General features: G+C 37.4%; 2 protein-coding genes across 4 annotated transcripts; one reads left to right on the forward strand and one right to left on the reverse strand.

Moving 5' to 3' along the window:
* Nucleotides 1–6896, forward strand: LOC106162536 (uncharacterized). Of its 2 annotated transcripts, none has more exons than XR_015331002.1 (3): nt 1–160; nt 695–1780; nt 2627–3205. XR_015331002.1 is itself a non-coding variant. In XM_086995050.1 (3 exons), the coding sequence occupies exons 2-3, from the start codon at nt 5179–5181 to the stop codon at nt 5982–5984; spliced, it is 576 nt and encodes a 191-aa protein (XP_086851176.1). In that variant the 5' UTR covers nt 1–160; nt 5056–5178; the 3' UTR covers nt 5985–6896. The 2 variants fall into 2 exon arrangements, 1 of the variants encoding a protein (XP_086851176.1); XM_086995050.1 differs by lacking the exons at nt 695–1780; nt 2627–3205 and adding exons at nt 5056–5681; nt 5912–6896.
* Nucleotides 6877–25607, reverse strand: LOC106162537 (uncharacterized). 2 transcript variants are annotated; one of them, XM_013539849.2, is made up of 23 exons: nt 25369–25607; nt 24856–24975; nt 22662–23623; nt 22215–22377; nt 21336–21620; nt 20753–21034; nt 20311–20414; nt 19570–19979; nt 19182–19347; nt 18845–18955; nt 18414–18521; nt 16027–16095; nt 15542–15569; nt 12921–12992; nt 12442–12581; nt 11895–12060; nt 11433–11480; nt 10547–10877; nt 10004–10078; nt 9291–9570; nt 8759–8863; nt 8287–8356; nt 6877–7942 (listed from the first exon to the last, which is right to left on the reverse strand). In XM_013539849.2, exons 1-23 carry the CDS (start codon nt 25469–25471, stop codon nt 7350–7352), a joined length of 4791 nt encoding a protein of 1596 aa, XP_013395303.2. In that variant the 5' UTR covers nt 25472–25607; the 3' UTR covers nt 6877–7349. The 2 variants fall into 2 exon arrangements, with proteins under 2 accessions (XP_013395303.2, XP_013395302.2); XM_013539848.2 differs by having other exon boundaries at nt 6877–7945; nt 25369–25606.
* Nucleotides 25608–25879: the final 272 nt, after the last annotated feature.

The following is a 25879-nucleotide window of genomic DNA, read 5'->3' on the forward strand; positions in this document are numbered from 1 at the left end:
ATATCTCAGGGCAAATGGCGGAAGTTACGAAGCGCAAGAAACTTAGCTTGAAACAGGCAAAAGCAAAGAAGAATTCTTCAGCAGTTTTAACTACAGGCTCCGACGATCAACAAGAGATCAAAAGGCAGAAGTTGGACACAGCTGTAAAAAGTGTTCCAAGGTACGCTTCGCTGAACTTAATTGGAGACTGTACATCCCACCTCTCCAGGGTCTTGAACTACCCCACTCACTTCTTTAATTTAATTTTAGAGCATTCATTCCCTTAGCATTCAGCGTTAATTCATTCTTTTAAGTTTTAGACGGATTTGGTCGAAAACAGGCAGTCAGAAGCGGGCGGCCAAACGCAGTTCCCTATTATTTAACCCTCTGGGGCGCAATTACGATTTATTTGAACTGCCTCAATTTTCTGCCTTGGCTTAGATATCAGATGTCCAAAATCCGAGACAAATATATCAAACCGCCCGCTACACTCCAGTGAAGGTGACTTAACATAATCATCCTCTGACAAATCTTGTTTCATTGATAGCAGTGCACTAGGAAATCCCATATTTGCATTAAATCCTCCTTAATAATTGTGTATATTAGTCTTAAACATTTAAAAAAATAAATAAAATATAGATCTATATTTCAGGTAAATTTGTACAAACATTTTTTAGTATGTGAATAAGTTCAATCATAATTTCCCCCCATCAAGCGACAGTGATTCAGTCTCAGAAGAGGTCAGTCTCTGTCCAGGCTTGGTCAGTGTCCGAAATTTCCTGAGGACTCACAGGTGGCCACAGTCCAGTCCTGGTCAACAGGCCTTCCCAGATAGCAAGCATACGTTGGGCCAACGTAGGGGAATCGTTGGTTTGTTGGCACATAGTTGGCGTTGGTAGTAATACGTTGGCCCAACGTTGGCCCAACCACATCATAATATGCACAACATAACTGCAATATGCTCACGTTGGCCCAACGTTGGGCCAACGTGTGCATATTTGTTGCATACGTTGGCCTAACGTTGGGCCAACGTATCCAATTAACAACTCAATAGAAATGAATAATGTTTCTGTTATAATAAAAATGTTTCTGTTCACAACTGAGAATCACATGTGCTTATCTATTGATCAGTAACATATAGTTTTTAGGATTAAATTTTTTTTTTATTAAGAGTTTGTCAAATTCCTTGGGCTAAAAAACAGTGTTCTACTTTTATTTGTCTTCCAAGCTATATACTCTCATATATATATATTTTTCATTTTGTCTTTTTTTCTGAATGGATATAGTATATAGTACATAGACTTCACCTATAAAAAAATTACTGAGTGAACAGATTTATATTTTTAAATAATGCTGTGAAACATATTTATTATTATTGCTATTATTATTATTGTTATTGAAATCAGACAAATGATTGAAATCTTATTATAATGTACAATTGCTCAATATATAAATTTTAAACTTTATAGTTAGCATCAATTGACTTTTGATTAAAGTACACTGGTAACTTTCACTGGACCAGATTCATTACAAGCCAGGTGTTTATCTTAACTGTCAGTTTGATATAAACAGTTTGCCTACTGCCTGCTCAAACAGGTCAAACAACTATACATAGCACAGTCTTAAGCGCGCTGACCGTTGAGCCAATTCAAAAATCTAAGCCAGAAGGTCAGAAATGTTCTAAGGAAGAGGCAAGAATTACGGCTGAAAGCATTGGTTTCTGGATATAGAAAGAAGACATCTTTTTGGAAATTAGAAAATGAAGAGATAAAGAGACAGGATAAGAAGTGAGCATGTACTGGTAAGTGAATTTTTAATTGTGTATTTTCCCATTATTTACTGATGCACCAGGATCCATACAGCCTTGAAAAGTGTTCAAATTTAGTCCAGCACTTTGGACTAGTTTAAATGTAACTAGTTTAATGGCTCTAGTTTAAATGTAACTTTGAAAAGTACTTGAAAATGCTATTAGGCTTGAAAAAGGTTTGCATTTCAGCATTTTGTCTTTGTAAAAATATTATTTAAAACTTTGTAGTTTATTGAGATGAATACAGACAATAATTCACAGATGGGGGTAATATCTTTTAATACATCATTACTTGTACTTTTATTTTCAACTTTTCATCATCAGACAATGTGTTACAAAGACAAAGTTTAAATGAAATGAGTCATTTTTCCTTTGGTATGTACACTTTAATATAACTGTATTAATGTATAACTTGCCCTCATTAGTTAAAATCATTGAAAATGATTTGATTTAGAGCCTTAAAAGTCCTTGGAAGCCAATTGTTCTTATGTGTCTGTATGAATCCTGGCCAGTAAATTCTGTGATAGAGTTGTTGGAATGATTAAATGATGTGGAATTTAGTGGTACATTACAGTTGTCTAAAAACTGAATTCATGGTCAAGTGTACACGTAAGAACTAATTTAAATAAATCACTATAAATTACTGCACACAAGACACACACTTTTAAAGTTAAGACATTGGCTTTTGCCTAACTTAGAAAAGGTGGGGAGATTATCATATAATACACACCTACTAGTACTAGTTTGTATATGAAATATGGGGGAAGAGGTACAGTCATGTTATGTACCATACCAATTCTAGCATTATATTTCAAGTGTTTTTAATATTTAAATTTGTAGGTGCAGCACACTCTTCTGTGACTGTTCAGAAAAAGATGTTGAAGATACACCTAACTAATCGTGCTTTGCCAAAGATCATGCAGGTGCAGGACAGGAAAGAGAGAAAAAACACAAGATTTAACTCATATGACCACTGATTTGATTTTTAAAGAGACAATGTCTGAGATTTTGCCTGACGGAAGAGACTGTGATTTTATAGACTTGACATATAACTTATGAAAGTTCCTATGAAAAGCATCTTACCTGACATTAACAAGGGTTTCAGGTTTAAAATTTAATTTAATGAAAATGTTTTTAAAAATTGAAATGGGGCAAAAAAAGACTTTACTAGTAGAAAAATGCCTTGACTCCAGGAATAAGGTGAAAAGTCATAGGACTGTTAAAATTTTTTTGATGTGAATCATGTAACAATTGATATAAGACACACTTATTAATGTTTAAATTTAATATTATAATATCTTATAAAAATTTTCTTTGTTGTCTTTTTGTATTATATTTCAATTCACATATCATTATTTAGTTGGTGTAATGTATTTGTTTTATGTAATGTTATGAATTAATTAAACAGTTCAAAATATATCACTAATCTTTTTGTTTCAACTACAATTATTAATTGACAATTTTCCAGGTGTAGTGTAAATGATCACAGGCAGATCAAGTCCTCTGAATGATTCATCCCTTAGAAACCTTGCCAATTTTTCAGCCATATCTTGCAGTTTGCAGATTTCAGATGCTCAAGATATTTCATCAGGACATTGATCTGCCTGTGCATCAGATGTGTAATTACAGTGCCCTACTACCTATGTGATTCAAAAAAAAAAAAAGATTTTGCCTTTAGCTCAATGTTGGGTTACTGTAAATCACTGTGCCCCTGGTTTTAGGTTGGGTCATAATTTGTGCAAATTGCAGATAACTTGGTGACCAGTTGGCCTACCATTGGGCCAACGCGGATACATTGTTGGTTTGAGGTTGGGTAATTGTTGGACTGATGTTGGTTATTAGTAGAACCAACGTAATTGCACTGTTGGTTACAGGTTGGGTAATTGTTGGACCAATGTTGGTTATTAGTTGGCCTAATGTAGGGCCAACGCAGTTTGGTTGGGTAATCGTTGGACTGATGTTGGTTATTAGTAGGACCAACGTAAATGCACTGTTGGTTACAGGTTGGGTAATTGTTGGACCAATGTTGGTTATTAGTTGGCCCAATGTAGGGCCAACGCAGTTTGGTTGGGAATACGTTGGCAATGCGTTGGCATTAAAAAGACGTTCAGCCAACCGTTGGCCAAAGTGAGCACTTAGATGGAAACCCAACGTTGGGCCAACGTTGCATGGTCAACCAAGGCAACGTTGGGCCAACGTTGGCCCAACGTATGCATGCTATCTGGGTTACCAGCATGGGTAGGTCTTGGCTTCTATACATTACATATATATATTTGTTTGAACTTGTTCCGAGTTTAATTAGTTACTTTGTACATTAATTGACTGCCATTTGTAATAGGCATCTAATATGGTCTTCCACTTTTATCATTTTGGCAAGTCAACAAACCAGAATGTGTGTGTGTGTGTTGGGGGGGGGGTAGTGGCAAAATGCCCAGTGCAATTAAAAAAAATAAAAATTTTGATTCAAATGGGCATCAAAGGTCATCAGTTTTTACTATTTAACTTGTAATCTCTGAAGGGTGGAGGGGGGGTCTGAGAAAAGTCAACGCTTTGCAGAAGTGAAAATGGATGACTCTTAAAGGGATAACAACTCTTCATTTTGGCCAAAAAAATGAATTTTTCTGTGGTTAAGGACAATTTTTTATTTTGAAATATGGATATCATACGCATAGTTGTTATCCCTTTAAGATGGAGTATGTCAGAGTTGTGCAAATATATCCGAACCTACAAGCATCACTGACATGACTCGGAGAGTCAAAAGCCAAGAATGAAAAGAAATGAAATTCATGAGATGTGGTACAACACTTGCACAGTGCACAAACTTCAAAATATTCTGTCCACAATGAGACACCCACAGTACATTGTTCTTTTGTATGTGCACACGAGCATGCATGCACATACATGCTAATTGGGTTTGTCTCGCTATATACCATCCACTTTCAAAGACGTGTTTGATATAATTTGTCAAAATTTCAATTTCATTTATTTATTTATCTATGTAGTATTATTACCTCTGCCAAGGAGGTTATGTTTTCATCCCTGTTTGTCTGTCATCAACATAACTCAAAAAGTTATCCATGGACCGATTTTGATGAAATTTTCAGGAACTGTCAGAAGTGGGCCAAGGAACAGATGATTAGTTGTTGGTGGTGATCCGGATCAGTAACTAATCAATAATCAATAATAATCAAAAATTGCTGTCTTGGCGGAGGTCTGCACTCTCAGAGTGCTTCTCTATAGTAGTCATTTTATATATTTTCTCCTTGCAGACACAGGTCCAAAATGAAGAGGACAAATCACTGAATGGAAATCAAATACAGAAAGACACATTTTCACATAAAGTAAGAAAAGAAGATATTTTGAATAATTGGAAGCCATTGCCAAAGGCTTGCATGTCATGTCTTTCTAGACAGAGATTATCTCACTCAGAATTTACTGCAGCTCACTCTGGGCCTGGTGAAACTTATCAGCAATTAGGAGGTAAAAACTTAAGATTAGAACAAAAGGAGACTTTAAAGAAAAAAGAGAGGGACAATGAACATAAAGTGCAATACCCTAATGTTAGGGAATCGTTCCTTGTGCATCCAAGAGTAGGAAAGTTTGAACAGAAAGAGACAACCTCTCAAGTTGTAGATGAAGTTTCTGGACTCAAGGAGACAAACTCTGAACATTCAAAATTTACCTCTAGTTTAAGGGAATCAAGCTCCTCTCTGAGTGAAGCAAACTGTGCACTCGTGGCTACAATCTCCCCACCGAGGAGTACAAGTTCTTCACAAAAACTAAAGTCTTCAGGAAGAGAAAACCAGCCATTTGACCAAAACAAGGAATGGCAGGATGCAAAGAAAGCGAGGCCATTGGATGCTTGTCCTCTTTGCCAGATGAAGTTTGAAACCAGGTGAAGCATTGCTTTAAAATTCTTATTGAGGCTTTAAATCTGAAACAGGTAAATTAAGGTGATGTATGTTTAGGCATGTTTATATTTACACTACAGAGGGGTAGACATACCTTTATCTTTTTATGAAACAGTATAAACTGAAAACTTTTCCAAGATGCTCCTAAATGCCAATTATATTTGTTGGTTGCAGGAAGACAGAAGGACGTCTCTAAATATCAATTTTATTTTAGTTGGTCGCAGATGGACATAGATGGACACATAGCAGCCTGCCTGGCCTCCTCAGAAGATGATGTCCAGTGGTGACCGATGCTCAGTGGTGACCAATGCCCAGTTCTTGCCCAGTGGTCTGTCATATCTGGATGTCCAGTGGTGTGTTGTGTCAAGTGGTGACCAATGCCCAGTGGTCAGATATATCTGGATATCTAAAGGTGACCGGTGTCAAGTGGTGACATGTGACCAGATCTTGCCCAGTGGTCAGTCATATCTGGATGTTAAGCGGTGACCTGTGTCAAGATGGCGTCCAATGCCCAGTGGTCAGTCATATCTGGATGTCTAGTGGTGACTGGTGTCAAGTGGTGACCAATGCCCAGTTCTTGCCCAGTGGTTAGTCATACCTGGATGTCAGGTGGTGATGAATGACCAGTGTTGACCAGGTGTCTTTTGCATGTGAATTCAAGACAGCCATCATTCTTTATTATTATTGTTTTGAAGAAACATATGAAAATTAAAGCCCCCTCCCTTATTTGCATTTTTTTCTTTATGAATTTGGTAGTCATCTTCATAGCTTGTAGAGAAACCGCAGTAGAAAATCTGCCCCAGAATTTTTCTGCTGAAAAACTCATGTGCATTTTGAACTTGATTAAAGTAATTTTCTTTTATGATCGACAACCAAAAAGCAGATATAGTATTCCTTCAGGCACGCGGGACTGTAGGGCATGCACTATGTGAAATTGTATTACACCTTCTTTAAAACAAAGGGCATAAGATATTGTGAGGATCTTTAGAAGGTAAAACGCTTTTGGTGTATTTAAAATGCAACTTTTAATCATATTTGTGACTGTCAAGCAAGTTATTAAAATGGCTCAAGTGAAAGCTGTTTGTGTTTGATTTAATTGTTATCAGTTTATTTAAGAATTATTCTTTGAAGTGCCTATTGTACTAGAAAGAATTGAAGGGAATAAGACAAGAACAGAGCTCAAGTTCCATGAAGAAACACGGACTCTCAATTTTATTTACACTCTTACAGAATGTATTTTTCACAATAAAAGTAAACTAAGGGAAATTCTATAACTACTTAACTTGAAGAGTTGAGAGTTAATGTAAAGTTGAACTTTACTCATTATCATGATTAAATGCCTTGTAAAACTATTCTTACTGCAAGTTTCAACCTTTTCTTAACTAAAGCAGAAATTTTAAAACTAAAAGCAAGAGTACGATAAATATTCTTATTTCTAACAAACAGAAATTTGCAACAGTCTTATAAGCAACATATGCAAAGATCTAGTTTATTTGCTAAATGGCTAAAAAGACTTATTGACAATTTTTGCAAAATCAGTCCAACTAAATAAAAAATGCATGATCCCTGACAGTAACCATATTTTAATGTAACAATATTGATAAAATAATTTTATTGAAGATGTTACATGACAGAAGTTGGAATGGATTTTATTAGGAAGGCGGTTGGGGATAATACATCGCCTGGTAACCCGTCTGCATCATGTACTGTGATTGTTGGTACTGTTGCTGTGGCAACTGTTGTTGTGGTAACTGTTGTTGTGGCAACTGATAGCCATATTGTTGCTGGTAGAAATACTGTTGTTGCTGCTGTTGTTGTTGTAAGTCTAAATACTTCATCTGTGAATCGTAACTCTGTTCACTTTGTTCCGTGTCTGGGGGAGGGGGTGGGGGTGGCTCAGCTTCACTGGAGGGGGGCAAAGGTGGGGGCAGGGGAGGGGAGTCTTGTTCAGGAGGGGGTTGTGGGGCTGTGTTTAACAAGTTTCCAAACGAATAAGCATCAAAGAGGTTTGCAGTGCGACTGTACAACGACGAGACAGACGACGCCATGACGCTGGCAGAACTTTGACTGGACTGTGTTTGCTGTGGCTCCGTCTCTCCCTCGTCATCACTGCCACCATAGGCAACAAGAGGGTTTGAAGTTGGCACAAGTTTGGACTGATTCTGGCGGCTGTCTTTCTTCCAGACAACAGGTGCTATCCTGGACTGTGGCTGATGGCCGATGAAGAAGGCCTCGTCCAGTTCCTCTGCTGCAAAAAATGGGACAATATGAACAAAAAAGTAAATTTTTATGATAATATTTTGTAAAGAATCCTCATTAATGACTAAATTCCTTAACTTAAAGAGGGCTATGATATCAATTCCTTAATTTTTCTTGCAATTTCTTTCCTAACCATACTCATTCTCAACTTATGCAGTTGAACAGGAGTTAACCTAGAGCTTTAGCAAATAAGTGGAGGCATTTCACACAAACCATAATTTATGTTTGTTTTACTTTTTATCTTTAACCTCTATCATTTAGTATATTATTATTTTATTTATTATAAATATTATTTTTACGCCATCACCCAGTCAAGAAGTAATCACAAACCTGTATGTTCTCTTTGTGTTGCTGGTTTACCATGCCCCTCAGATGGTCTCTGATCACCAGTCCCTTCACCCTGAAACCAAACAAAAATTGCCTTATACTTAATAATAATAATAATAATAATAATAATAATAATACCTCTTACTGGCTTTATTATAAAAAGGATACAATATAATTGGTCAGAGAGAATACATGAAATACAGACATACATTTCAGTTCTGTTGAGAGTGTCTTCACAGTGGGATCAGAACAGACAGTAACAGATGTTTAACATTAGCAACAAGCCTTTTGCAGCTAGACGACTAGACCCTAACTTCAGTTTACCGAAGAGCTTGCACCCCAGTAAACAAGAGAATGTTGGAGAGCAAGCTTTTCAATGCACAAAAGAAGCCAACATCTAGCTACAACAGGCCTATTCACCAACTTCTTTCACAATGATCTCTCACACAGAACAATTTATGGATGTTAAACTCACCAGCTTTCCATGTTTAAGTTTGTAGTCTGCAAGAGCCTGTGTCAGAGTGTTGGACACCTGTAGAGCCACTTCAGCCTCATTGTCATTGCTGACCATCACCTGACCCTAGAGGAAAATAACAATTCCAATATTTATCTCTATTCAAGTTGACTAGAGATGACTCAAAAATCCAATCCTGTTCAACATACTTCATTACATGAAGAGATAGACAAGAAACATTGTCACTATAATATACTGCTTTTTTTGTAATATCACAGACTAGGAAACTTTGGATTGCTTTCTCTCTGTCAGTTAATTTTGTATTCAGTTCTCCAGGAAACTACATTTCAAGTCAAAAAGGGTCCACCTCTTGCAAGGATTTTGCTTATTCAGAAAAACTGTAATGTTCACTAAAAGTAAAGAATTTTCTAAAAAAAAAAAAACTGATATAAAGAAACTTTTCACTGAAGGGATACTTTGCTGTGCCAGCATGAGCCTATGACAATGTCTTTTCCAATAAGGACTGAAGACAGATGGCAAATCAAGCCCTTACCAGTGTCTCCAGCAACCTTTTGGTCTCCTCATTCAGAGGAATCCCGCCTGTGTCAACCCCTAGCGCCGCCGCAATGGCCGCTGCATCAGGAACCTTGGATTCTTTGTCCTGTTGATCATCCAGCTGTCCCCTTTCCTGCAGCTCTCCCATCATTTCTTGAAATTTCCTCTCGTTGGGGTCGTCCTGGAGCCTGGGGGACCTGTCCCCCTCTCTGCTGACCACTGCGGATGTGGACTGGTGACTGTAGTCTATCACTTCCATTGGACGACTCAGTCCTGGCCTTGAAAATGCAAAGATTACAAAACAGGGTCAAGGTCAATGTCATTAAAGGGTCAAGGCAGACAAGATCACGTTAAGTTAATTTTAAAAACGACCGGATGTCCAAACAGTGAGTTATGTGCAATTTACCATTGCACAGATTTAATCTTGAACGGTTAACACATAAAAATATTTCTATATGCAAATGCCATATCAAAAATACTTAACGAGCATAAGTTCATTCAGTGATACATGAGATAACTGGGAATAAAAGTCATACTTCAAAATACACATCTACAATCAAACCCCTTTTTCAGCTTTTCTTAATAATTACCATAAACCACCAGCCTGAGCCTAGTTTTCCCTCTTTTCCTCTCTAACTAGTAAGTAGGCACAGGCCTGGGAAGCAATAAAATATCACTCAAAAATATTCTTGAAAAAAATCCAGGGCATACCTGTCATCCTCTCCTGGTAGTAGGCGTGCAGGAGGGTAGTAGCGGTCATAGTCAGCAGGGTATCTTCTGGGATATCTGCAATACAGAAGAAAAATTTGAAAACCACTCAGAGAGTACAGACCTCTGTGATAGCAGCTCTATTTACATTTCTTAATGAAATGATGAACTAATGAATGGATCACCGCCAAAATATACTTGGTTCTCAGTTGGCCCATTTCTGATCTAAATAACTTAAATCTATACACTTCAAATGTTGGTATCTATGCCTTTAAATTGCCATATTTATAACATTTTCACCCCATAAAGTGTAAATGAAGAACTGAAATATGTAATTCTTCATGTCTGTAGTGGGAATAACACCTGAATTTCTCAATACCTTTTGCATCTTCCAATTAAAAAAAAAATGCGCCAATAAAAAAGGTGCAAAAAATTCTTAATATCCATGAGGGTCTACCACACTTGTTGACCAACTAATCCAGATTTTGTCTGGCTTTAGAATTAAGTGCTATTAATAAAGAGAAGCCAAAAATGTGCTCAGCACACCTGTCATAGTAAGAGTCATCATAGGGGGCACCCCGCGCATCAGGGTAGTCTCTGTAACGTCCAGGATAGACTCCTCCGCGCTCAGGGTATCCTGGTCTATCTAGACCTTCATAGTAGTCTCTTCTTCTGTCGAAATAGTCTCTATCCGGATAGCCTCTCTCTCGTTCTGGGCCAAGATAATCGCGCCCTCTATCTCGTGGATCTCTCGGCCCACCCCTGGTGTCTCCCTGTTCTTCCTTGACATTGACCTCTTTTCTTTGAATGTCATCCAAGTCATCGTCCCTCTCGGAGTAAGTGGAGTAGGATTCATACTTCCTAGTCAACCCTGATGCTGTGGAAGAAGGGAAAATGACATCGTCTGTTTTACAATTCATTTAAGTATATTACTGAATTATTAAAAGAACTGATGGATTTTTTCCTTTGAAATTTTGTGATATGTACATTTTAATTGAGTACTGCAATAGTTATGGACATAATGTAATCACTGCTTTTGAGATATATTATTTATATATTATTCATATTATAATGGGCTAAGATCTAGCCTTGCACCAGTGACATTAACACCCAGTTGATAACAACTGCTTCTCTTGCTAAAACCTGAAATAATCAAAGTGTGCTGAAAATGACGGCAAATGACTAGAAATTATCACTTTGTGAATTCATAGGCCCCAGAAAGTACCAGTCAACACCTGCTCAGGAGATGGCTACATGAAGTCAATACCTGGTAATGAAGTTTGAATGCAAAACAGTGTTTTTTTTTATAGTTTTAGTCTAGAAATTATTTCAAATTCTTACTAAAAAAAAGTAGTATTTTCTTTTAAAACATCTTAAACCATCCACAGCCAGAGCAATAATCAATACAATAAGTGAAAACCCATTAGTTTACCTCTTTCAGAAGAATACTTATCATCTTCCACCCAAGTTGCGTTTGAATCTGAAAATAATAAAGATGACAGTGTTAGTCTCAAAAGTAGAGATGGAACAGTTCACCAGATGTGTTAGATTTTATGATCTCATCACATACAACTGGATTGGCAACCCTAGAGTACTTGATGTAAAAGGTGGTGTGAGCCTAACTGGAGAGCACCCAGGCATCTTTTTGTGCACATCTTTAAACACGTCCAAATGCATGCCATATTCATGGCAACACACAAAACGATTGTATATATCACTGGGAAAGTTTTTAATAAATTAGTTCTTTATGTGGAAATTTAATACAAAACAGATACAAATTCAAACTGATACTTTGTTAATCAAACTGCATTGCTCTCTTTCTCTCTCTTTGAATGGGGGGGGGGGGGGGGGGAGTTAGGTAAACAACCATGAGCCATGTCTGTAAGGTACGAACCTTTTAATAAAGGCTCCAGCACCAACTTGAGGCGTATAGGTTTCCTGCCTTCCCTTTCCTCTATCCACTTGGCATACTGCAGGGCAAGGTCAGTCCTCACAGATTTCTTCTCACGCCGCTCGCCGAGCTCGTACAGCTTTTCGTGATACAGGGGATAGTTCTCTTTCTAAATTTACAGATTGTAAATTATTATTATTGTTATTATTATTTCCCAACCATGCAATTTCTTGCAGAGGTATTTTAACTGAAGCAGTTATAGATTACTATATCATCATCCTTGTTTGAAAAAATTAAAGCGGCTGAACATTTTTAAGTAAATATATTCCATCCCATAAAAAATGCAGAAATTACATAAAAAGCAGTCATAACTGACCACTGTTTTTTTTGTGTCTCGAGCAAGTAATGATTCCGGCCAACAAAGTTTATTTTATTTCATTTGCTTGCAGGACCTATGTTACTGACAAAGTAAATTCAGCTTAGGCAAAACAGTGGGAAATATTCCAAAGTCAACAAAGAGAGTGTGTTAAGAACAGTGAGCTGTACCGACCATAAACCTGTTTCTGTGTCTCAAGCCGGTGACATGAGCGATGACCTGGCGGGGATCAAACTTCTGTTCGCATAGTTCGCAAACATAACGAGGTTCCTCTGCCGGGTCTTCAGGCTGGAACTCGATCAGGTAGTCAAGACCTGGCGAGACAAAAAACACACTAATCTTCTGCTATTTCTGAATCAAGTCTTCATCTTTCTATTCCTATTTTTCAATTTTTTTTTGTTTAATTTTTTTTTTAATAATCTATACCAAAAACTTTCACATTATAAGCCATTACATTTTTTAACAGTAATAAAAGCATAATGTCATATACTTCATAGATTGACAACATTTCAATGATCCAATAATGACGCAAGTCCAAAAATAGATTACAGTTCTTACAAAAAAAAAATACATTGACATTTACATCTGTTACAATAACAACCATTATTATTATTATTATTTATTTATTTATTTATCTAATATCTAGTAAATACCAATCAGGGGCTCCCTGCAGTTGTCCATAGCAAGCTGGATCATCAATTCTTTCTTCCTCTTTCCTTTTCCATCTATGAAAAAATTTATATTAGAAATGAAGATTTCATAACACAACTAATATACTAATGATCTAAGAGCAAAGAGAAATTCATGTGATGACACAGGAAATGATCCAAGAAAATTAAAATACATATATTATGATAATCAAGGTATTTGAGAATTTGTTCCAGGACCTGTTCAACATTTAAGTTTTATGCCAGATAATTTCTTTCCTTTTAGCTACAAATGTTAAATTACAATACTATATCATAAACACATTTCAAATACAATTCCGCAGTTTCAATTAGTATGAATGTCCAAAATTAATATTTCGTACAATCTTTGATTAATTATCATTTATATCTAAACACTCTATAACTGGTCTATTTTGAAGATGCTTGCAGCTAGTTATACTGCTTGAGTACTTAAGTTTACATGAATCAAGCTTCACTAAAAACCCCACCCACAAACCCTGAGTAGGTAATCCCTCCCCCTCCCACCCCCCCAAAGAAATGCAAATTTCAGACTCATATAAAAATATCTTTCAAACAATGGACTGCATACTTACCTTGTAAGCAATTACCCCCTCTATTACTTCTTACAAACCATCGTCATGTTTCTATTTAATACTAAAACAGCTTTCTCAGTCTCGTCCCAATTCCCATTTAAAATGACACTCAAATACATAATCATGTTCTCACGGTGTAACGGGAACATTTCATTCCTTTGTGTGACCTTTCCACTTTTTTTCTAAATGGTATCGTTTTTTTTTTTTCGCCAATATTCACTCTACACTTTGAACAGCTACTGATATCCCTCACTCACCACCTCCCCCCCCCCCCCCCCACCAAACACACACACCTGCAATGATTCTACATATTAAAAAACTTCTACTAACAATCTCCATTTTTCAGTTAAATTAAGTTTACTTTCTCTTTACTTTACAACCCAAGTCTCTCTATATAAAAAAACCAACTTAATTCCTTTCACTTGATGAAATACAATTGTTACAGTAACTTCCTTACTATTCTAAATAAAATATTTCCAGGTCCAAACCATACCCAGTACAGGAAACAGAATCAGTTATTTGATTTTTTGAAAATGGCCAAAATCTAACTATCACCCATTGCAGTTTTATAAAAAAATAATATTTAAAAAATCACAACAGGGTGTTTGAAATAACCCTCTTTTGGTATGGATTTATAAATTGAAAGATATTCTTTGTATAAAAAAATAATCACCTCTTTTTGTTTTAAAACATAATATAAAAACATAATTAAACATTTTATTGAATATGTGTTCTGAATAACTTCTTATACTTACTATTCAGACTTTGAAATAAATTTGGATGTTTTCACTTGAATAGAGACAAAACAATTATATCTAATGAAATTCCCTTGCTTTTTTAGAGCGATTTTTTAGCTAGCCTCTTCCTTAGACTCTCAAAACTAGCAATTTCACATGCATTAAATGCCTACATTTTTACTGTACTCTTAGACCACATTTAGAGTCAAACATCGTACCAGCTTTTTTTAAGACTAGCCTCCCTCCTATCCCCAAACAACAAGACATTTTAATACAAACCAAGGAATCTTTCAATGATAAGTGAAAACAGCACACTAGGGATCAGCAGGGCTTCCTTAGTGTCTGTTTTACCTGTTCTTCTACAGCGGGGCAAGGAACAGTCCAATTGTGTTAGGTGAGACTTGAAACATTCACTGGTCTCAACCAAAGAACCACAGATTATTTCAAAAAAAAAAAAGAAAAAAGGAAAATCATTCTGTCCTTTAAGAGGAGTGGAACTGAATAAGAGACAAGCCCACGTGGATATTTTTTCAACCAATATACTCTTAAAGCTCAATTTTATTGCTCAACACAGAACCTAAATAAGTAACACTCCTGTAATACTTTCTCTTAATTAATATATTTGTAGCCCTGGCTCTTCTTCAGAAACAGGTCTCTTAAACCAATTAGTGTCTTATCTTCGACTATTGTCCATTCTTCAACAATGGTCCACTTCTGTGGCCAATGTCCAATTTGCCGCCAATGTCCACACAAGTGCACAGACCATCCCTTGACCACCACCACTGAGATTTGACCACCATGATGACTTCACCGGTGACCAGGACAAGCAGTGATGACCAAGGGAGGTTTTATTGAGGGAAGAGGGAGGCAACCTCAATGTTTCCAGAGATATATTGTGCACCTGGCTAAATATCCTTAAATGTTGTCAAATTGACTGGGGAGATTGCACAAAGTTTATTTCAGTGCATTTCCCAATCAAACATGCCTGTATTCACTACACAGACTTGTTATCAAGGGTACAGGCAATTCCAGGGATGCACAGCTTTTTTTTTTTTTCTTCTTCTTCCAGTGTTCTTCATTTACCAAGAGTAAGAGTATACGCAATTTCAGTTTTCATGATTCCTTCGCTTCTCCATTTTCTTCACAAAGCAGGTAGTACTTATTGTTCACGTTTCATTTGGAAATCAATAAACTTAAGTAACAAACTTTTTATTACCCCTGCAGAATGTGCTTGCATTAGTTTAAAGATAAATAGTTAATTGTATTTTGTACTTACCTACTGCTGAACCACCAGCTCGCACTTTCTGAAAATCAAATGGCATTTCTTATATTTCTTATTAATATTTCAAAATAGAAATGAACAAATATATGAAAAAGATAAACATAGATAGACAGACAATCTGATAAGGCCTTTTTCAACTTTATCCTGTTATTTGCTTTATTTCTTCTTTAGTTGTAAAATTAACAAGCAAAAGGCTAAACATTTTTTCAATATTTTTTCTTGATATATTTCTGAATCATTGGTGTAGTAAATCATGTTATTATTTTGAGAGACTAAGTCAAAACTTGCATTGGTTCTTGGTCTTAATTATGCCACCACAGCGACTGATTAATGTAAATCACTCAAAGTCATAATCAATACTACATATTCATTCTACAAAAAATCATCTCATCTAGCTCGATTTATTCACTTACTTCTTTCTTTATTCATTCATTTATTTATATATATTTTTTATTTGTTTGTCTCATGGCTTTACGTACCTTTAAATGTTTGATTCCATCCATGTGAGCTTGTAAGGAGATCTCAGAAGTGCACGTCACATCACAGGCCTACAATGTCCCAAATACAAACAAAAAGAAAATCCATTAACAAAATTACACTTATCACGGAATTATAGATATTTTGAATGGAATTTATACCCAACTCACAATATTTTTCAGTGCTTTGTGAAAACAAGCAGCAAAGCTGTAAAATGTACAGGTATAAAAACAAATAATGTTGTACAAAATAGATTCTGTCAATTTTGATGAGGGCTTTTGACTTATCATGTCATAACTGAAAGTGCACAGCAATGACGCTGCCACCGCCGACGGCAACAACAGATACAGGTAATGGCTATATGTACAGGCCATGTATGTCTGTACATAAATAAAGGAATTTATCTGCTATGTTAATTTCATTTCTCCTCCGAGAACTCTTGGATTTCATTTGTCACTCTTCTATTGTGCCGTCATCCGTCAGTCATAAAGAGATCTTGCTATCGTGCTGCCATCTATCAGTTGAACACACAACTTTTTTTTTCACCTGAAGTCTGGGAACACTTACATATGCACTATGTTAATAAGCAAATAATCCCTCTATCATGTTCAAATATCTCATAACATAAGCTTTTATTTACTTCTTTTTTTTTTCAATGAAAAGACACTCACCTCGTAAAACCCTTAAAGTTTAAAATCCGGATTTCAGCCTCTTGCGTTAATTTGGGAAATATCAAACAACTATTAGCTACTGTACTTAATATATCCCACATGACTTCCTTAACTTTATGGAGATGAAATGAATTTCAGAACAAAAACACTCTTCTTATTTTCATTGTCAAACACGGCAAAAATTGAAGAATTTTCCATATAAAAAGCTGTATTCATTATCAAATGATTGTGTGATACTTTCTCTTTCAATACCCTTACAAAGGTTTAAGTTGTAAAAACTGTTAACCCTGAAAATGTTGCTGGGGGAAGGAAGGCCATCAAAATGAAGACTGAAAATCTGGAAAACTTTCTCTCATGACCAATAAAATAATTCAAAAAGAATTCTTTTGATCAGGTAAAAACATTCTTCTTCTCAAATGAAGCCTTATTCAGTTCCATCAAAACATGTGGCTTGTGATATATTGATTCCTGACATGCTCAGACCACCACATCCCTCATAAGACATTGAACTTTTTTCTTAATTTTTTATCAATTTCTATCAATCATTTTAACAATTTATTTATCAACTGATTTGTTTATCATATTCAAGTTTGCATAATCCTGTTAAAGTTGAATCCCACTAAAACTGTCCTCTATAGAAAGGCAAGTCCCTGTATGTGATATTGGCAGTGGCTGCATGTGGCAGTGCATGCATACACTGGGCGTATCACCACAGACTGAAAATGGTGGAGATCTGACCTGGAGGAGCACCATACAAAAACTAGACATTTTCTATGACAGAGAGAAGAATTTTGGCTGCCCGTAAATGCCTTGAAGTCAGTGTTTGCCTTTTAGGAAAATTAGTTGCTGGACCGAACGTCCAGCCACCTTGAAAAGTAGCTGGACCGATTGTCTCCCAGGTGAGAAAACTTCTCGGCCCGTTCTGAAAGCTGTCAGCCCCAGGCAGACGGACCAGCATTAATTTCAAACACTGCTTGAATTTTATCATACTAAGGTATGTTTCAAACCCTGGCACTCCATTTCAACATATTTACAGGCTAAACCTGACCAAGGAAGCTACATAACTTGCCAACCTAAATGATTATCACCTTGAGAAAATTCTGCTTTAAATATCATTTAGGGATGGCTTCTTTACGATCTGTCTCACCATACTGGATATCTACATATACCCCAAGAAGAAGAGTTAATTAAGCCTTATTTCTTTATTAGACTTTTTTATATAATAAGTTGTTTTCCAATTTATATTGCACTGAATCTAATATATTACAATATATTAAACACACTGTAAGAATTTAGCAAAGGGAGCTAGTTTTGAAAAATATGGGCCCTATAATTGTATATAATAACCTTAACTATAATTTTTTAAGTAACAGAACTGATAGACGCCAACATTCCATATTAGAATAAACTGATACTAAATACAAACCAGAGTTTTGCACTCAAGGACTAACAAGCTAAGCCAGTGGGTCCAGCTTAAGTATCATCCCATCAGAAATCCTTTTGCAAGTATCACCACACTGTGGTGTTTACAGACACAATAGACAAAATATTAGCTTCATATTAAATTGGAATACTAGAAAAACGCATCCAATAATGTACGTATACGTATATATATATATATATCGATTCAAATTTATAAGCTTTCTTCCTATACCTCAGACCCCCCCCCCCACACTTCAAAAACAAATGAAAAAAAATGAATAAATAAACAAAATTACCTTACAATAGAAGCCATCAACAAATTTTCCAATGTCATCAGGCTCCAGATCTCTCTCCGCTGCCGCTTCCCACTTCCTCTGTCTCACAGGTTCTCTCCAGGAGCCCTCCTGTAACATCATAGCAGGGAAAAATATCATACTGAAACATTCCTGGCTTCAACAACAAATGTTCTTATTTATGACCAAATCAGGACTGTACATTAAAAAGAGATGTACTTCTTCATAAAATAGATGAAATCCCAGTGAGGCATTCTATTCCTGGAATTTGGATGAGCAGCTTCTCGAATGTATAAATACATAAATATCCCAAATTATGGGAACCCCTTACCCATTTATCACACACATTCCTGGAGTTTGCTCGAGCAGGATATTTACAGGTGAGTAAGGAAAGGAGAAAAGAATCCTTTACCTAAGAGCGACATGCACCCTACCTGTATCTCTCTCTGTCTGTCAGCCTCTTTCTGGAGTTCTGGGTTTTTCTTTTTCTCCTTCTCCAGGGTCTTGTGAATGTGAATCATGCCACGGGTGTGCATCCAATAGGCCTTGACAAAAAAAAGTTTTTTTTTTCTTAAAATTTTTTTCCATTTCTCTCTTTTTTAACTTCCGAAATAAACAGGACCAACTCTAAACTGAAATCATACACACTCACCCCCCCCCCCTTTCATTGCTATAAATGGGCAAGAATTAGTGTATTTATGACTCGATCTCATATTGCTACCTTTGCCATCAAGTTGTTACTTGCAAGATGAAAACAACCAGGTTTCTCACCTGTGGATTGTTAAACTTCTGGTTACATAGCTTGCAAAAACTGGTGTCTAACTCTTCATCATCATCATCATCTTCTTCTTCATCTACCTCCTCCTCTTTTTTCTCATTTTCTTCTGGTTGTTTCACAACTGGTGGCCTTGTAGACCAGCGGTGTGGTGACCTTGACCTGTTAGAGGAAGATTAAGTGGACTTATGCGAAAGGCACGTAATAAATAAGACGTAATTTTGCTAAATAAAAAAACTAAAATCACATTACTGACAAATCAATTCACCTCAAAATTCAGTATTATTTCCATGGCAGTAACTTCAATCCATGGTACTTGAAATCTATTTTTTTTTCCATTTTCAAAAATGAATAATATCCATGTTGTTTGAATTCTTTTAGTACCTTTCTCTTCCCCTTCCATTGCGATCTCTTTCACGACTGTGACTGTGGTATGGATCATGAGACCTTCTGTATTCCAGATCATAATCTCGACCACGCGAACGTTCGTGTGAAATACCACGCGAACGTTCATGTGAAATACCACGTGAACGTTCACGTGATATTTCACGTGAGCGGTCCCTTGAGTGTCCACGGCGCCGGGGAGATCTGGATCGTCTGCTGTAGCGATCTCTATCTCTCTCTCTTGAGTATGGTGACCTACTTCTCCGTCTATCTGGGCCTCGGTGTGAACGTGCCTCTCGCTCTTTTTCCTTCTCTTTTTCTCGTTCTCGGATATGTTTCTGTCTCTCTTTCTCCTCTTCTGCCTGTACATTCATGGAGTGCCACATGCCTCTGCAGTGGACCTTGAATTGCTGGGAAGACAAAATAGTCATTTTTTTTTAAATTCTCTACCCAGAAGGCACATCATATTGGCATCACAGGAGTTCAGGGAACAGTTCCACAAAAGCATTTTATCCAAAAGCTGGTCTTTACCAGCTACTTAACTTAACTTTAACACTCAAAACCTAAAGAAAAGCAATACAATTAGGTTAAAATGGGGTGAGACTATTAGCCATTTCTTTACTTTTTTATCCAATTTATTTTTTTTATTCACTTACATTACATATTTATTTATTTATTTATTATATTTTGCTGTAAAAAAAAGTTCCAATATTTAATCTGATGTCGTCTCTTTCTACTTACGTCTATGGACTCAAAGTTCATGTTGCAAGGTTTACACGAGGACCAGTCAGTATTCTCCAGGTCTAACTTTGTCTCTGTGCTTGGAGCAGACGTGCTCTTAGCCTCTGCAAAAGATTGAATAATTTTGAAAGAAACTAAACATCTGAAAGGTCATATTAATAATACCTTGTAACATGTATTTTCTTAATGTCCAATAATACCTCCATGTCAATGTGCATGGGCGCAAGTCGTGAAAACTGAAAATTTTGAAAATGTAGCTTGCAATTTCTCATAGCATTCAAATCATATGAAATCAGCCATAATCATAAAAACTTTCCATGACCGTGTCTGTTTCAACGGAGATAAAAAGTCTGAAACTGAGAAAGAATTTGAAAAGTTCAGCCTATATGTAAAAAAGAAAAAACATCAAGCTGTCAAATCTACACCAAGACAATGTATTTACCTCCTTTTTCCTTTTCCTTCTTTTCCTCCTCTTCCTTATTCTCCTCTTCTTTTCTTTTCTCTTCTTCTTCCTTCAACTTCTGGATCTGCCTCTGGAATTCCTCCCATTCCTTGTCCTTCTCTTGAACATCCTTGCCCTTCTCTTGAACATCCTTGTCCTTCTCTTGAACATCCTTGTTCTTTTCCTGGACATCCTTGTCCTTTTCTTTAACATCCTTGTCCATTTGTTGGACATCCTTGTTCTTCTCCTGGTCTGGTTTGTTCCCTGTTTTCTTATCAGGTGCTGAAAGTAGTGATTCAATAAAAATATTTTCTAAAGCAAACAGTAATACCATAATATACTATGCCTCACACTGTTAGCGAAGGAAAGCACTCACAGACTACAGACCTCTGCTGAAGCAGCTCAATTATTATTATTATTATTATTACTTTACTGGATCACCACCGAATTCTGACTGATTCTGAGTTACTAAAACCTATTACTGACAGATATCAAAGTAAGCCAGATGTTCTCTGTTTTAAGATTAGGCCTATTCTTGCCCTTAATTTTACTTTGAAAAGGGACTTTAACCCTCTGAACCAACCTGAAGTTTTCTCTTGACTAGCAGCTCCCTTTGGTGGTACAGGTTTCCATCCTCCACTTTTCTTCTGTCCTGGTGGCGTCTGTGTTGCCTGTTTCGCAGGAGCCTGTGGAGACGGCTTTACCTGTGTATCTTGCTGTAGTCTTTTAGCTAAATATTTTTCCTGCTGTTTCTTATGCCAGGCCTCCTTCTGAAGTTCGACTTCGGACTTGAATTCCGGGTTACGGTAGAACGCCTTCAGTATTGCACTGCTGGACATGGTGGGGTCTTGGTTGTCTTGGGTCTTGGCTTGAAACAGAGCATTGGAAAACAAACTTCAATCTTTTGATTCATATACTTTAAAGGATAAATATGAATAACTCAAGTATCCAGTATCAGAGGCATTTATAACTATCATTTTTTTTTCTACTGGATGACTAACGGCATTCGCTCATTAATATACCTAGTCTTGCAGCTTCTTAACAATGTTATAACCAATATCCATGACATAATTTCGGGTTGTGGGGAAAAAGTAGGAAGAAATGGTTTTTTGGCCTTATGGCAGGTACTTGAGTCAGTTAACTGCCAAGAAAAAATTGAGTGTCTAATTTTAATTGAAAACAAATGGGTCTAAATATCCACTCACATTTCTTATCGTAATGTTGTATGAGAACTCACTTGCAAGCTGTTTATGTAGACGGTGGTTGCAATATTAATGTTAAATGGTACAAGTACATGGGTAACAAAGGCTCACAGTATTGACATAGTTAACCTTTAACCATACCTTTTACCCAGTGTTTCCAATATCTATCTAGTTAACCACAAATCAATCCTTTTACACAATGTTCCCAATATTTCTCTAGTTAACCACCAAACCTTTTAAACAGTGTTCCCAATATTTACCTTCTTTTCCTTGCTTGTTCTTCTTCTTCTTTGGCTGCTGTAGACCAAACATGGCTGCAGCAGCTTCATCGCCATAGATCATAGCATAGTACTGCTGCCACTGACTGGACTGGTAGAAATACGTGGCTGGGTCCATTCCTAGCCTGGTCCAGTCTCCACCAGCCTAAAAAAAATTTTCAAATAAAATTTTTCAAATTTATGTCAAGTTTATTTAAAAAACATAGATGGTATTAAAGAGACTTCAATTATCAAAGGGGGAAAAAACAGGCAGTATAAACTATGTGTAATATAAATCATAAATTATGAGGTGTGTGCAGTTTATAAAATAAAAATCTGAATAGCTTGCCATATATGATTATTTAAACCACATCTTTTAAGCTACTAGTAGCTACAAACTAACAATCAGAATTAACCACAGGACCCCCCAGTGATGTGTAGTATCCTGACCTGGTGGTAGATGTTCCTCATGTGGCCCATCATGGTCTCCATTTTCTGGAGATTACTGCTCATGTCTCCATTGCCAGTCATCATAGAATTCATCTGGTTCACCATGTCATGGATGTCCATGTTGCTGTAGTCTTGACCCATCATTTGCTGCTGACCATCTCCATAACCTGACCCCATCCCTCCCTGACCAGGACCCATGGGTCCTGGACCCATTCCACCAGGCCTGGGCCCCATTCCACCACCAGGTCCAGGACCCATTCCACCACCAGGTCCAGGACCCATTCCTCCACCAGGTCCCAATCCACCAGGCCTGGGCCCCATTCCACCACCAGGTCCGGGTCCCATTCCTCCAGGTCCAGGGCCCATTCCACCAGGTCCGGGTCCCATTCCGCCACCAGGTCCCATTCCTCCAGGTCCAGGGCCCATTCCACCAGGTCCGGGTCCCATTCCACCAGGTCCCATTCCTCCAGGTCCAGGACCCATTCCACCTGGCCCAGGACCCATTCCTCCAGGTCCAGGGCCCATTCCACCAGGTCCGGGTCCCATTCCGCCACCAGGTCCAGGACCCATTCCTCCAGGTCCAGGGCCCATTCCTCCAGGTCCAGGGCCCATTCCACCAGGTCCAGGGCCCATTCCACCAGGTCCGGGGCCCATTCCACCAGGTCCAGGACCCATTCCACCAGGTCCAGGACCCATTCCTCCTGGTCCGGGTCCCATTCCTCCTGGTTCAGGTCCCATTCCTCCAGGCCCAGGACCCATTCCTCCTGGTCCAGGTCCCATTCCTCCAGGCCCAGGACCCATTCCTCCTGGTCCAGGTCCCATTCCTCCAGGTCTGGGACCCATTCCTCCATGTCCAGTGCCCATGTCATCCATTCTATCATCAAACCCTGGCGGTCTCAGCCCAAAATCATTCCCTCTGTTAAAATTATTCCCCATGAATTCTCCTCTTGGTCCCATGTTATCTATCAAATAAAGGGTTTAGCAATATTTAATTTGCATTCAGATCAGTGATCCACAGACTAACTGGTCCATTGATCATACATGCTGCATATCTTCTAATGGTCTCCCTACCTACCACAGGTGTCAGGCCTGCAGGGACCTAATAGTCTAACAGATTAAATCTTGGTTTCAAAGTTAAGTTGCTTGGCCCCATTGCTTGTGACTGTGGTATAAATGGTACGTTAGTAATATGTAGAATCCGGTGTGACTCATATATGATAATAATCTGGTTTGTTTTGTTTATATGTTACGATGTTAATCAGTTTGTGTTATGTGTATTGTATACTATTACTTCTGTTATTTTGTGCAACGTATTCTGTCACTCCCTTGTGCTGTTAATGTCCAATGAGACTACTGTATGCTAGTTTGTCTGTTGCATATATGTTGTAATATGTGTTTAGTGTGAAAATGTATGTTTTGTTTTGTGATGTCAATAAAAAAAAAAAAAAAAAAAAAAAAAAAAAAAAAAAAAAAAAAAAAAAGTTGCTTGGCCCCTGCAGGGATGGCAGGTGTGGGGAGACCATTTGGAGATAAGACAGCATTGCATTTAAGTGGGGTTGGCCATATTTAGTCTGCGAATCAATTAGTCCTCAGATCTGTTGTGAATGTGACCTTATAAAAACATTCTAAAAACAGGAAACAAATGAAATTTCTTGGGAAGAAAGCTAGGTTACATCTTGGCATTAGAAAATCAGAATTTGGCTTTTTGGATTAAAATTATTTTTTTCAATGGAATCTCTTTGTGGTTCGGCAAACCCTCATCTATTCTATATGTAGAGTAGGCATAATAGATACAGGAAATCTGCATACATTTATCCGGAATGTCCATGGGTGCCCACTTGTGAATCATTAGAGGTAAAATATGCAGAGAAATTGGTAAAATATTCAAAAAACAACAACTGGGTTTTTAAGTTCCATACCCATCACACAACCAATGCTATCCTGCTGCAATTGGTTTGTTGTCATAATAGGTTCACCTCAGATATGAAGTCAAGTGATAACTTTTGAATAAAAACATTGATGAAAAACATTCAAATGTTTATCACCAGATGTACCTGTTTTGGCAGTTGTTCCAATTTTCGCACGATACCAGGATGGTATTTTAACAGTTTTTTTTTTTTTTTTTTAATTTTTGATTACACAGTAGATGAATATTCAATTTAACCCTTATCTAAAGTACTTAAAATTTCCATACCTCTAGGCCCCATAGGGGGTCCCATGTTGTCCCTCATGTTTCCGGGACCCATCCCAAGGGGTCCATCAAAGCCTCTTCCACCACCAAATCCTCCTCCGCCAAAGTTGTTCATCATTGGACCTGAACAAAAATATGGTTCTATTACAAGATTGTTTCAAAACATTGCACATGGGAGTTTTTCATTTTTATTTCCACTCAGACCAAAAATTGACTAAAACACCATCTTTTTTGTCATGTGCTAAATCAGCAAGTATTCATGCATGTATATCAGAATCGTCTGCAGGAATACTGTCGCATGAATTTCGTGCTAGTGACCCATATGTTCAATTCTTTTATTATTTTTCCCCCTTTTGGAGGGGGGCGTTAGATGATACCCTGTCTCACGGCCAAACTGCATATTCGTTCCAAAATTTAAAGCAGGGGGCGAGAAATATCAACCAGAGTGAAATATTCACTATGGCAGGGGCAGATAGAAGAATACCAGAAAAACTGGATTCTTCTTCCTCGGCTTACCATCTCGCGGTGGGCCCATCTCTTCAAACCCAGGACCGGGTCCCATCATCCTGTCCATCCCCATGGGCATCCTTGGGCCAGGCTGGTGACCAAAGGGCCTCATACTGCCGTTTACTCTTCTTAAGACTTTTCGTTACTTTTCGTTGATACAACACCAATGATAAAACAACAACATCGACAAAGAGAACCCCTTCTCCTAGATTCTTTGACTGCACCGTACGGCGCATGCGTTCATACTATGGAATTATACTATACATCGATAATGACAAATCTGGTTGATTTCAAGAGGGGCTTAACTCTGAACTTCCAAGAAGGAATCACGTTGAGTTCGTTGATGATTCTGGTATTTTGTCTCTTTTCTTTGTCCACAATATGTCGATTTTTAAAAATAAACATATAAATTAAAAAACATAGCGCATGCATGCAGGTAGGCATGTACTGAGCTCAGCAACCCAATAATATACAAATCACTGTTATATCATATCATCATCATTGCTCTTCGTCCCGCGTG

This window comes from Lingula anatina, chromosome 9 (assembly GCF_051362555.1).
Source record: "Lingula anatina isolate TDL-2025a chromosome 9, LinAna3.0, whole genome shotgun sequence".
NCBI classification, from domain to species: domain Eukaryota; kingdom Metazoa; phylum Brachiopoda; class Lingulata; order Lingulida; family Lingulidae; genus Lingula; species Lingula anatina.

Bases quoted from the DNA above. Each gene is read 5' to 3' on its own strand.
- LOC106162536 (XM_086995050.1), top strand. From the start codon at position 5,179: ATGTCATGTCTTTCTAGACAGAGATTATCTCACTCAGAATTTACTGCA. The intron at 5,682-5,911 runs GTGAAGCATTGC...ATTTTATTTTAG, and splicing joins CAGATGAAGTTTGAAACCAG to TTGGTCGCAGATGGACATAG.
- LOC106162537 (XM_013539848.2), bottom strand. From the start codon at position 25,471: ATGAGGCCCTTTGGTCACCAGCCTGGCCCAAGGATGCCCATGGGGATG. The intron at 16,096-18,413 runs GTAATTTTGTTT...GGGACATTGTAG, and splicing joins TTGATGGCTTCTATTGTAAG to GCCTGTGATGTGACGTGCAC. The intron at 15,570-16,026 runs GTACGTAAAGCC...TTTGATTTTCAG, and splicing joins ATGGAATCAAACATTTAAAG to AAAGTGCGAGCTGGTGGTTC.